This window comes from Prinia subflava, chromosome 12, assembly GCF_021018805.1.
Source record: "Prinia subflava isolate CZ2003 ecotype Zambia chromosome 12, Cam_Psub_1.2, whole genome shotgun sequence".
Lineage (NCBI taxonomy): Eukaryota > Metazoa > Chordata > Aves > Passeriformes > Cisticolidae > Prinia > Prinia subflava.
Genome location: NC_086258.1, coordinates 22,219,167 through 22,230,232, shown reverse-complemented (window position 1 = coordinate 22,230,232; position 11,066 = coordinate 22,219,167). Strand labels below are relative to the sequence as shown.

At 66.2% G+C, this 11,066-nt stretch overlaps 1 protein-coding gene across 1 annotated transcript; it reads right to left on the bottom strand.

Moving 5' to 3' along the window:
- Positions 1–61: 61 nt before the first annotated feature.
- Positions 62–11,066, bottom strand: USP43 (ubiquitin specific peptidase 43). The gene is made up of 16 exons (XM_063409860.1): positions 10,738–11,066; positions 10,198–10,585; positions 9,122–9,262; positions 6,135–6,235; positions 4,607–4,699; positions 4,281–4,416; positions 4,092–4,215; positions 3,470–3,632; positions 3,263–3,374; positions 3,007–3,110; positions 2,584–2,661; positions 2,379–2,508; positions 1,893–2,241; positions 1,508–1,648; positions 1,189–1,299; positions 62–1,116 (listed from the first exon to the last, which is right to left on the bottom strand). The coding sequence occupies exons 1-16, from the start codon at positions 11,064–11,066 to the stop codon at positions 668–670; spliced, it is 2,949 nt and encodes a 982-aa protein (XP_063265930.1). The 3' UTR covers positions 62–667.

The window sequence follows — 11,066 nt, the reverse complement described above, 5'->3', positions numbered from 1 at the left end:
ACCCCCAAGGGACACAGAGCCTTTTTCCCCTCGGACACGTCCCCTGAGATGGACACTGGGCTTGTTTCACGTGTCTTTAATAGAAACTGCCGGCGGTGGGGTAGAGCCCCGTACAAAAGCTGGCTGCAGGAATCGGGGATTGCATAGACAGAGGTGTGGGCGACCCCCCACCCCCAAATAGTCGCCTTTTAGAAAACAAAAAGCGTATCTGAATAAAATTCTCCTGGTACAATAAATACTCTGGTGTGGCAGAGCTGGGGACCCTGCACGCACCTGCCCTGTTTGGGATGGCCCCACGCTGGGAGACTCCCGGGTTCAGAGCCACCACTTCGGGATGAGCCCAGATCTGAAACCCCCAGCTAGGGATGCTCCTGGTTTGGAATGCTTCTGGATCAGGATCTGGGGTGCCCCGGGTTAGGCAGGAGCCCCCATGTCAGGATTCCATTTGGGAGCCTCTGGGTCAGGATACCCTGCTTTGCTTTGTCCCTGGCTCAGAAGTCCCTGGGTTGGGAACCCCCAGCTCAGGATGCCCCCCGCCAGGATGATCCTGGTTTGGGGTCCCTTGTTCAGGCACCCTTGCAGTGGGACAGCCCCAGTTGGGGAGCTCCCCGATCCATTCAGGACCTGCAGTACAGCTGATGGGAGGCGATGCCTCCCCATCCATGGCTCAGAAGCTGGACTCGGGCACGGCCAAGGGGCGCAGGGGCACGGGGGTCTGCCGACCCCGCTGCAGGGTGGCCCCGGAGGAACCCCGGGCAGCCAGGGGAGGTCCCCCTGCGCCCCTGCCCAGCGAGGCGGATCTGCGCAGTGCCCCCTCGGGTCGGGGGGGGAGGCTGGCTGAGCTCCGCGACCGCCCCAACACCGAGGGGCCGGGGGGGCGGCGGCCCGGGGGGACACCCGCGTCCCCCTGCGGCACCGCTGCCCCGGGGCTGCCGGGGCCCGCGGGCGGCCGGCGTGGGGTCCCCTCTGCGCTGGCGGCCCGGCGGAGCCGTCGAGGGGCGCGGGGGGGGCCCGGCTCCCCCAGTCCCGGGGGTCCGGCGGGGGCAGTCCGGACGCTGAGGCTGCGACCGTGCAGCCCCTGCAGCCCCCGCACCGGGGGCCGTGCCTCGAACCCGCCTGCGGGGGAACCACGGTCAGGGTGGGCGTGGGGCGCAGGGGGGACCGGGGGCTGAGCATCCTGAGCCTCACCGTTCTCCGGGGCGGCGACAGAGCCCGAGGGGTCGGGGTCGGTGCGGGGGTCGGCGCGGGGCTCGGAGGCAGCCAGGCGGAACACCCAGTGCCCCGCGGAGGCGGCGGAGCCTGCGGGGAGCGGCGGGCGTGGGCCGGGGGTGGTTTGGGGAGTGTGCACACCCGTAGGGTTGGTGCAGAAGGTCTGTGTGCACACGTGTGCAGGGGGCAGGGGCAGGTGTGTGCACACAGGTGTGGCTCACGTGCAGGGCTGTGTGTGACCACACGGCTGTGCCCCGCGGCAGTGTCGGGGTGCGGTGGACAGGGATTCGGGGCTCACCTGTGCCAGAGCCGGCGGCGCGGCGGCGCTGGTAGAAGAGGATGTAGGCGCTGCGGGTGCTCACCTCGGCCTCGCGCACCCCCTCCACCCGGCTGTCGTCGTAGCTGTACCAGCGCCCGTCCAGGGCGTTGCAGCAGAACGCTGGGGGCGAGGGGGCACGGGGTGAGGGGGGACTGGGGCTCTGTCCCGGGATGCCCCGAGCCGCGGGGTGCAGGGGGGACCAGGAACCCTACGGTGCAGGGACACACTGGAGCAGTGGGATGGTGCTGGGGGCCACATCCTGGTGCCCTGGGGCGGCTGAAATGCCATCCTTCATGTCCCCTGCACCTCGGCTCTCATCTGCCCTGCCCCATGGCACCCCCCTGTTCCCAGTGTCCCCACTCACCAGTGTAGTGGCCGCCCTGCATGCTGCCGTGATGGTTGCAGACCGCGTACAGGTCGTACAGGTGGTCGCGGGGGCAGCCCGGGGGCAGGCGCAGAGGGTGCTGCCAGGGCGCCCAGCGCCCCAGGAGCTGTCCCCCGGGCTGGCCCCGCTGTGCCACGTGCGGGGCCATGTCCAGCCCCCTCAGCGGGAACCTCACCAGCGTGGTGAGCTTGTGCCGCTGCTCGGCCACCTGCCGGAAGCGCTTCAGGTGGATGATGAGGATGTCGGGCAGCGTCCACAGGCTGAGCTTCACTGTGCCCTGCTGGGGCACCTTGCAGTGCGGGCAGCGCCAGGCATCGTCCGGAGCCAGCTGGGGACACCACGTCATGGCCACCTCCCTCCCTGTCATCCCCTGCCACCTCCACAGCTACTCCCAGCACCGCAGGCACCAACAGCCCCTGTGCCAGGGGTGGGCAGGGCGTGGCCAGTGCCCGGGGGTGCCCGTACCTGCTCCTCCTTGGTGTAGAGCTGGAAACACTCGTCCAGGGTGCAGCTGTGCTGCTGCCCGTGCGCCTGCTGCTGCTGCTGCACACTCTCCGCATCCTGCACCACCTCCTCCTGGATGCTCCCAAACAGCCTGGGGGGGACACGTCACCAGTGAGGGTGACCCGCGTGCTGGGGTGTCCCCCCAGCCCGGGCGCGGGGCACTCACCGCTCTTTGGTGCTCATGTCCCACTCCACCGTCAGCCTCACATGGGGAGGGCCCCCGGCCCCGCTCAGCAGCAGGGCCCTGAGCGGAGAACAGAGTGAGATGTCCCCAGAACCCCTGTCCCCATGGGGACACCTCCTTGCCAGCCTGTGGTGGCAGGCAAGGACAGCCACCACCTCCCACAGTGGGAATGCTGGGCCAGGGACCCAGTACTGTGGCAGCAGAGTGACCACCACTGTGGCTACCCAAGGTGCCACCACTGGCCACCCATGGTGACACTGGCCAGACATACGAACACCTTTGGACAGCCACGGTGACAACACAGCCATACACAGGGACACTGTGCCCACTCATGGTGATGCCACTGGCTGCCCCCAGGAGTTGAGGGGACATCCTGGGGACAGTCTTGTCTCTGCAGCCCCTTACCTGTCAATGGCAGGGTGGCAGAGAGGATGGGGATCCTGAGGGGACAGGTAGGTGCAGGGGGCCATGCCCTCAGCCAGGCGGATCCGGAAAAGGGCTCCTGTGCCCTGTAAGGGGAGAGGGGACTGGGGCCTCACCAGGAGACAGCGATGCCCTGCCCAGCAGCAGCACCTGGGCAAGCCAGGCTTTGGGACACAGGGCAGAAACAGCCCCCAGAATCTGATGGCTTTGAGGGGACAGGGTTGTTCCCTGGGCTCACCTGTGGCCAGACCTCTCCCCGCAGCACCCCTCTCAGCTGGGCCAGGATGTTCTGCTGGAGCTGCTCCCAGGAGATGCCGCGCTCCTCCCGCAGCACCAGCGGCGGCCCAAACCTGGGGACAGGCAGCAGAACCACGTGGCTGGGGGTCCCACAGGTGGTGAGTGGGTAGGACAGGGCAGGGCATGGGGACAGGCAGGTGACACGTACCTGGCAAGCTGCAGCCCTGTGCCTGCCGTGTTGCAGAGCAGCAGCAGGATGCGGCCACCCGGCGCGCGGTGCAGGCAGTCGGAGGAGCGGGCGGTGCTGGGCAGCAGGCGCGGCCCCTCTGGCTGCGGTGCTGCGGGGGACGCAGGGAGGCTGCGCGGACACCCTGTGATGTGCAGGAATGAGGGGCTCTCGTTAGCGCTGGGTTAATTAGTACCATGGCCCTGACCACCACCATCCTTCCACTTATCACAGGGCAGCATGCCTGCTCCCACCAACCCCAGCCAAAGAGGTCCATTTCCCACCAATCCCAGCAAAGACTGCCTTCCCCAGTGCTGGTGGGGTGCAGCTGCCTCTGACCAATCACAGCAGACTGCCCCACCAATCCCAATGAAGGGATCCACTACACCACCAATCCCAGCAAGGGATCCACTCCCTCCCACCAATCACAGTCAAGGATCCACTCCCTCCCACCAATCACAGCAAGGGATCCACGGCCACCCGTCAATCCCAGGGCCGTTCCCGCCCTCCCGCCCAGCGCCAATCCCAGCGCAGCCCAGGCGCTCGCAGCCAATCCGCGCGGGGCGGGCCGGCAGCCGCAGCCGATCAGGGCAAGGGGCGGTACCTGCGCGGCGGGCGGGCGGCGGCTCGAAGGCGTAGACGGGCGCGGCCTCGCCGGCCGCCGCCAGCGCCTCGGGGTCGGCCAGGGAGCGCAGGAAGCCCCGCGGGGACAGCTCGGCCAGGATCACCTGCGGGACGGTCCCTCAGCACGCCGCGGGCGCGGCCCGCGCCCCGCCCGCCCGGGCCCCGTTACCTGCTCCGGCGGGACGCGGCCCTCCCGCGCCACCATCTCCCGCAGGTCGGCCACGGTGCCCAGCAGCGGCACGGCCAGGCCCACCCGCACGAAACGCCAGCGCTCGCACTGCAGCACCAGCGTGACGTTCAGAGCCCTGGGGACAGCGCGGGGACACGGCTCAGCCCCGCCACCACGGGGTCCCCGTGCCAGCTCCCGATGGCAAACGCCCGGCGGACACAGCCCCTGGGGCTGCCGCCACCTCCCGTGGCCGTGATATACCCCCGCACACGCAGATGGCTCTGCGTGGAGCTGCCGCGCTGCTGCGGGCTGCGTGTGGGGCTCACCTGGTCTGGCGCAGCGGGATGGGCAGGGAGATGCACAGGAAGGGGTCGAAGGTGTTGCTCTGCTTCAGGCAGTGAGGGCACGTCAAGGAGGACCTGGGGAATGGATGGGGAGCGTCACTGGAGCAGGCATGGCTCCCCGAGTGCCCACCTGGGGCTGCAGCACACTGGCACCGGTGCTGCAGCCCGAATCCATCACCCCAGGTAGCACATCTCGGGTACCACTCCCTAGTAACCCCTGCCAAGCATCCCTCCCCAAGGACAGGGGCACCATGTCCAGCTGGCACAGCCGGTGTCATACTCAGCTCATGGCACACTGTGGGCATCCCACAGGGCTCAGGTGGGCCCAGCATCACGCAGGATTTGCATGAGCTCCTGACAGAGTGGAGCCCCCAGACTGTTCTGCCTGCCCAAGCCAAGGTCTGTTCACTCTGAACCCAAAGAGCGCCTCCTGCAGTGCCAGGGAAGCCAGAGTGAAATGCCAGGACAGGGAATCTCCTGCTCTCATTCCTCAGTGTGGCCTCTGAGCCCTCCCAAGGGCTGGCAGAGCCTGGGCCAGCTCCCGGAGGATTTGAGGTGACCCCAGGGACAACGCCCCGGGGTGCTGGGTGGAACAGGACCATGGCTGGGCTGTGGGAGGAGCAGAGATGGACAGCAGGAGGACATCTGCCTGTGACTGACCCCAGGCTGGCCCTGGGGAGGCACTGCTGGTCCCCTGCCCACCCTGGCACCAACAGCCACCTACTGCTGATTCTTCTTAATTCTGGGGTTTTGTTTGTTTTTTTGGTTTGGTTTGGTTTTGGTTTTGGTTTTTGATTTCTTACCACACCCTGCCCCTCCCCCCCCCCTTCTGTTCAACAAAAAGAGAAAAAATAAATTAAAATCCAAACCAAAATCCTGAGTCCTCGTTATTTGTCACCTTGAAGAGCCACTGAGCTCCCTGGGAAACAGCCACACAGATTAATAAATCCTTCAGTGCACAGACGGCTCTGGCACGTGGAACAGGGATAATTAAAGTGCCTTTTTTCATATATAGGGCGAGGGATTAATTGAGAGAGGAGGAAGGGCTAGTGATGCCAGATGTGTCTCCTGCTGCCTGCAGTGCCATAGCTTGGGGACAGGGTGGCCTGAGGATCCCACAAGTCCCAGCCAGATGAATGTGTGGGGTGTCTCAAAGAGGGACACCCTCATGCTGGACTTCTAGGACAGTCCTGAGTCCTGTGACAGAAGCACAGCGTGGTTTGGGTGTGAGGGACCTTCAAAGAGCACCATGTCCAGCCCACCTGCCATGGGCAGGGACACTGCCACTGGACCAGGTCACCACAAGCCCTGTCCAGCATCGCCTTGGACACTGTCATGTGCTTATAGGGGAAGGAGCTCCCATGGCTGGGGTGGGTGGGAGGGATGGAGGGATGGATGAAGGGAGGGATGGAGATCCTTCCTGTTTCATCCCTTCCCTGGGCTCACAGTGCTCACCCAGGGCTCACAGAAGGGCAAAGCCCCCTGTGAACAGGATCTGTCCCCCACTGACCTGTACTGGGCCTGGAAGTGGCTCTGCACGAAGCTCTGCCCACGAGGGTGCTGGGTGCCTGGGGGAGACCTGCTGGCACTGCTGCTGCCATCCTTGCCAGGCTGCAGGGGCAAGAGACAAGTGGTGACTGAGGTGACAGGGTGAGTGGCACATCCTTCACAGTATCAGGGACATGTCCTAGTGAACCAAGCCCAGCTTTGGTGTCCCTATGGCACAAGGATGGGCTGAAGGTGATCCCAGAGAGACTCTGGCACCTGCCTCCCTGCACTGCTGGCCCCTCCAGGCTACCCACACACCTGCTCCAGGGGAACCTTTGGGGTACATCCCATCCCTCAGCCAGCCTGGGGCATGAAGGGTTAAGGAAGGGTCTGCATGGTGAGAACCACCCCCAGACCGGCCCAGTGTCCAGAGCTCTGGGACACTGAGGAACTGGAGCTGGGAATACGTCCAAGCCAGGAGAAATGCTCCTGGGCGGGATCCTGGGTGAGATGGCCCAGCGGCAGCACCCCGGCAGGGGAAGTTGGGGGCTATGGGGTAAGAGAGTCCCCCACGTGTCCCCCGAGAAGCCCCAGTGCCCACAGCCCTGTCTGAGGGTGGACACCCCACCCTGGCCCCCACAGTGCCAGGCAAACTTCCACTGGCACTGGGAGCTGGGGCACGGGGAGTGAGACGGTGGGACACTGCAGGCGGCATGGGGCAGTATGTCCATGTGTGTGTGTCCCTGTGTGTGTCTGTGTGTGTGTCCCTGTGTGTGTGTCCCTGTGTATGCGCATTCATGTGGGTGTCTGTGTGTCCATGTGTGTGCCTGCGTGTCTGTGCCTCCCTGTGTGTGTCCGTGCCTGTGTCCGTGTGTTCGGGAAGAGCTCCTGGAGCGGATGTGCACATTCCTGTGCGTGCCGCCGCCCCAGGGAAGCACGGCTGGGTGCGAATTCACCGCGGGCAAATCACTCGCCCCCGGGAGGCGTGAACAGCCCCGGCTGGCGCGGTGCCCTCCCGGGCAGCTGGGTGCCCAGGGCCGGCCGTGTCCCTGCGTGTTCCCCCAGCATCTGCACCGGCAGCAAGCCTGGGCATGGCTCCCGGCACAGCTCCCAGCACGGCTCCTGCCACATCGAGCCAGGCACAGCACCTGGCAAACCCTGGCAGGGCACCCAGTGTGCCAAACTCGGCACAGTGAGCCCGCCAAGGCACTCAGCCCCCTACCCTGGCCTGGCACGGTACTTCACTGACAGGTGAGATGTGCCCCAGGGACCCCAAGAGCAGCTGGGTCTCCTCCTTTGGGAACAGGGCCACTGGGGTGTGACCGTGTGACACAGCACAGCCTGCTTCAGGGACCTCTCCCTGCCTGCCTGCTGCCCTGGGACCTGCCAGGAGCCCCCATGTCCACTCTGGGGACAGGAGCTTCACCCCTGGAACCTGATGGCAGAAGAGAGGCTACAGAAAGCAGTGTCAGTAAAAAAACCTGGGCTGTTTTGGGATAAGACAGCGACTTTCTGGTGTCTCAATGAGCAAGTTTGAAAATCACTGAGGATTTTGGCCAAGAGGTGGATTTTCCTCAATGCCATCTGCTGGCACCTGGTCCTGCTGAGCCTGACGTATCCTTACAGTCTGCCTGGCACTGAGGTCCATCTGGTGTGGCTGAGAGGGGACCTGGATGGTGTCTGTGCCCTACAGAGCCCCCAGATTTCCCCAAAAATCCAATGGGGTGCCTCCTCCTCCAGCCCTCTTGGCAGCCAAGCCTTGGTCCCCACTTTGGTCCCTCCTCCTACCCAACAGCTCCCTCCAGACACTTCCCAGCCATTTATTGAGGGTCGCACCCCTGCCAAGCATCCCTCCCCAAGGACAGGGGCACATGGGTGCCACTCTGGTGGCATCACCAAAAGGGGCCAAACCTGGGGGATGACAGGCAAAACCATGGGTGCTGAGGGATGAACAAAGGGTCCCATCCCCAGGGCCAGGGATGTGCCTCAGGCATTGCCATGGTCCCGTGTCCAGCTGGCACAATCAGTGTCATGCTCAGCTCATGGCACACATGGGCACCTGACATTTAATGGGAACTGCCAGGCACTCCCAAAAAGCCTGGGCATCCAAACACCTCCCAGGAAAGGTGGCAGGGCTGAGGACAGCTCAGGAGATTGCAGGGGTGGCTGCAGGGCCCTGACCAGGCAGGGCAGCCTCTCCAGATGCTCTGGAGATGGGCACCACAGCCAAGCGCTCTCTGTGGGACAGAGCTGTGCTGGAGGTTGGGCACCCAGGCTCCCTGTGCCCAAGATGGGAGTCACCCCAAAGCAGGGACAGCACGCTGCTGGGCCGGGTATCACCCCAAAGCAGGGACAGCATGCTGCTGGGCCAGGTATCACCCCAAAGGAGGGACAGCACGCTGCTGGGCTGGGTGTCACCCCCGAGTGGGGACAGCATGCTGCTGGGATGAGCTCATGTGTCAAATGCCAACAGCTCAAATCCATCCCCTGCAACAGACAGCGCCTGGCAGGCAGCTGGAGGCAGGGAAGGAGCAGAGAAGGAGTAGGGAAGGAGCAGGCAGGAGGCAGGGAGGACCAGGGCCAGGGCCAGGGCCAGGGCAATGCCTGAGTGCAGATGGATTGAGGAAGACTTAATTACTCATTTTGCCAGCAGCAAAGCTGCCGAGCTGTAATTACAGCAGGCTTAGCTGGAGGCAGGGAGGGACGGGGGGTGCTGCGTCTCCTCCTCACAAGGACCAGGATGCCTCCAGAGCTGGGATGCTCAGATGTATGGGCTCCTGCCGACACCCCCCACTCTCCCAGCACTTCAACCCCTGCCCAGCTCCACAGCACTCGGCTCCCACCATCCTTTCACCCGTGCACCAACCAAACCACAGCATCCGCATCCCCACTGGGGCGGGGGCCAACTCCATCCCACTGTCTCCCAGCACATCCCGGTGTCCCCGGTCCCAGACCTGGCCCGAGCCTTGGCCTGAGCCATTGCGAGTGGCCACCCCCGGGGCCACCCACCTGCGTGGGGCCGCGGCTCTGCTGGGTGGGGGAGGCGGCGCCCAGGTCCTCATGCATTCGGTCCAGCAGCCAGAGCAGGAACTCGAGTGCATCGTGCTGAGCATTGCCCCGAAACTGGGAGCTGTGCTTGGAGACGATGTTCTGCAAGACACAGGCGGGGTGGGTGCTGATAAACGGGTTCTTCCTCAGCACCCACCCCCAAAACATCCCTGCTCCATCCCTGCAACAGTCTCTGCCCTCATCCTGCCTCTGCAGGGACATCCCGGCCACTCTGGGGCCAGCAGAGCAGTGGGGACACCAAGCACACACAGCTGAGACAGAGGGTCTGTGGTGTCCCAGTTCTCAGCAGCCAGGAGGAGGCCAGGAGGGGACGCAGGGAGAACCGCAATGAAGGCCAGATGGGAAGTTCAGCTATGGGGACGCGCAGGTCCCACCTGCCCCGTGCACTCCGATGGCATCAACTCAGTGTAGCCCATCTCAGGGCAGGGCTCAGCTTCCCGGATCTCCCCCAGGGACATTTCCAAGTTCAATGGTAGCAGCAATTTATTGGCAGCACCGAGGAATTGTCACTCGGGCAGGGCACATGTGTCCCTGAGCGTGGGGAGCTGTGATGCCAGGCTGGACATGTTGTGATGTCCTTGGCACCCTGTCCCTGAGCACACTGGCATGTGCCTGGCAGAGATGTGATACCCCCTTGGGGACAGTGCCTGAGGCCACTGAATTTGGCTCCCGGGACAATATCCTGCCTTACCCACGATCACAGCCGGCACCAGCTCACCCTCAGGGCTCTGTGGCATGGCCAGGGCTGGGAGCTCAGGGGACAGTAGCCAGGCCAGAGGGAGGTGACAGCAGCAGGGTTGGGGGTGTCTGGCAGGGCAAGGTCCACGGGGAGGATGAGGCAGCGGAGTAGGTGCTGTGAGCTGGGAAGGGTGTCAGTGGGTTCCGGGGGGGCCGGAGGGAGCTGTGAGCGGGGTGTGCCGGGTGGTGGGTGCTGTGAGCCGGGTGTGCCGCTGCGAGCTGGGGATGCCGCTGGGGGCCGGGGTCACCTGGGGCCGCGGGGCGGAGCCGCTCGGTACCTTGAACTCTGCGGAGAGCTGCGGGGTGTAGTCGCGGGTCCAGAGCGCGCGGACCAGGGCCGCCAGGCGGTGCGTGACCTCGCCGCGGGCGCGGTACCGGCCCAGCGCCAGGCGCTCGGCCAGCGGCGCCGTGTTGCTCAGGCACTGCACCACGGCGTTCATGAAGCAGGTGTTGCCGTGGTTCCGCAGCCCCTGCGCGCCCGGCGGCCGCTCCCCGCCGCCTGCATCGCCCCCCGCATCGCCCCCCGCAGCCGCCGCCGGGGCCGCCCCGCCGAGCCGCCGCCGCGACCCCCCCCGGAACCCGCCCTCGTCGTCCTCGGGGGCGGCGCGGCGCCCCCCGCGCCCCCCGGCCAGGCGCGCCCAGGTGCGGAGCAGCCGCCCCGCCAGGCTGCCCAGCGAGCGCAGCGCCCGCCGCCGCCGCCCGCCCCCCGCCCGCGGCCGCCCCGCCGGGCTCGCCCCGCCGCCCCCTGCCCGCCGCCGCCGCCCGGGGCCGCCGCCCGGCCCCGCCGCGCTCATGGCCGCGGGCGGCCGCCGCCCTGCCCCGGCCCCGCCGGCCCCGGCCCCGCCGCGGCGCGCATGGCCCGGGGCGGGCGCTGGGCGCCGCCGGTGCCGGTGCCGGTGCGGGGCCCGGAGGGGCCGGGCGGGAGGTTTTGTGCGCGGACGGCTCCTCCCCCGGCCGGGCTGGCTCGGGAGAGGGAGACGGGAGGAGGAGGAAGAGGGAGCGGAGGAGGAGGGGGGGGAGCGGGGAGGTGCCGCTGGCGGCACGGGCGGCCGTGCCCCGCCTGCCCCGGTGTCCCCAGCATCACCCCGGACACCGCAGCATCAGCCGGCTGCCCCAGCCCTCCACAGTACCACCAGGGGTGAGCCAT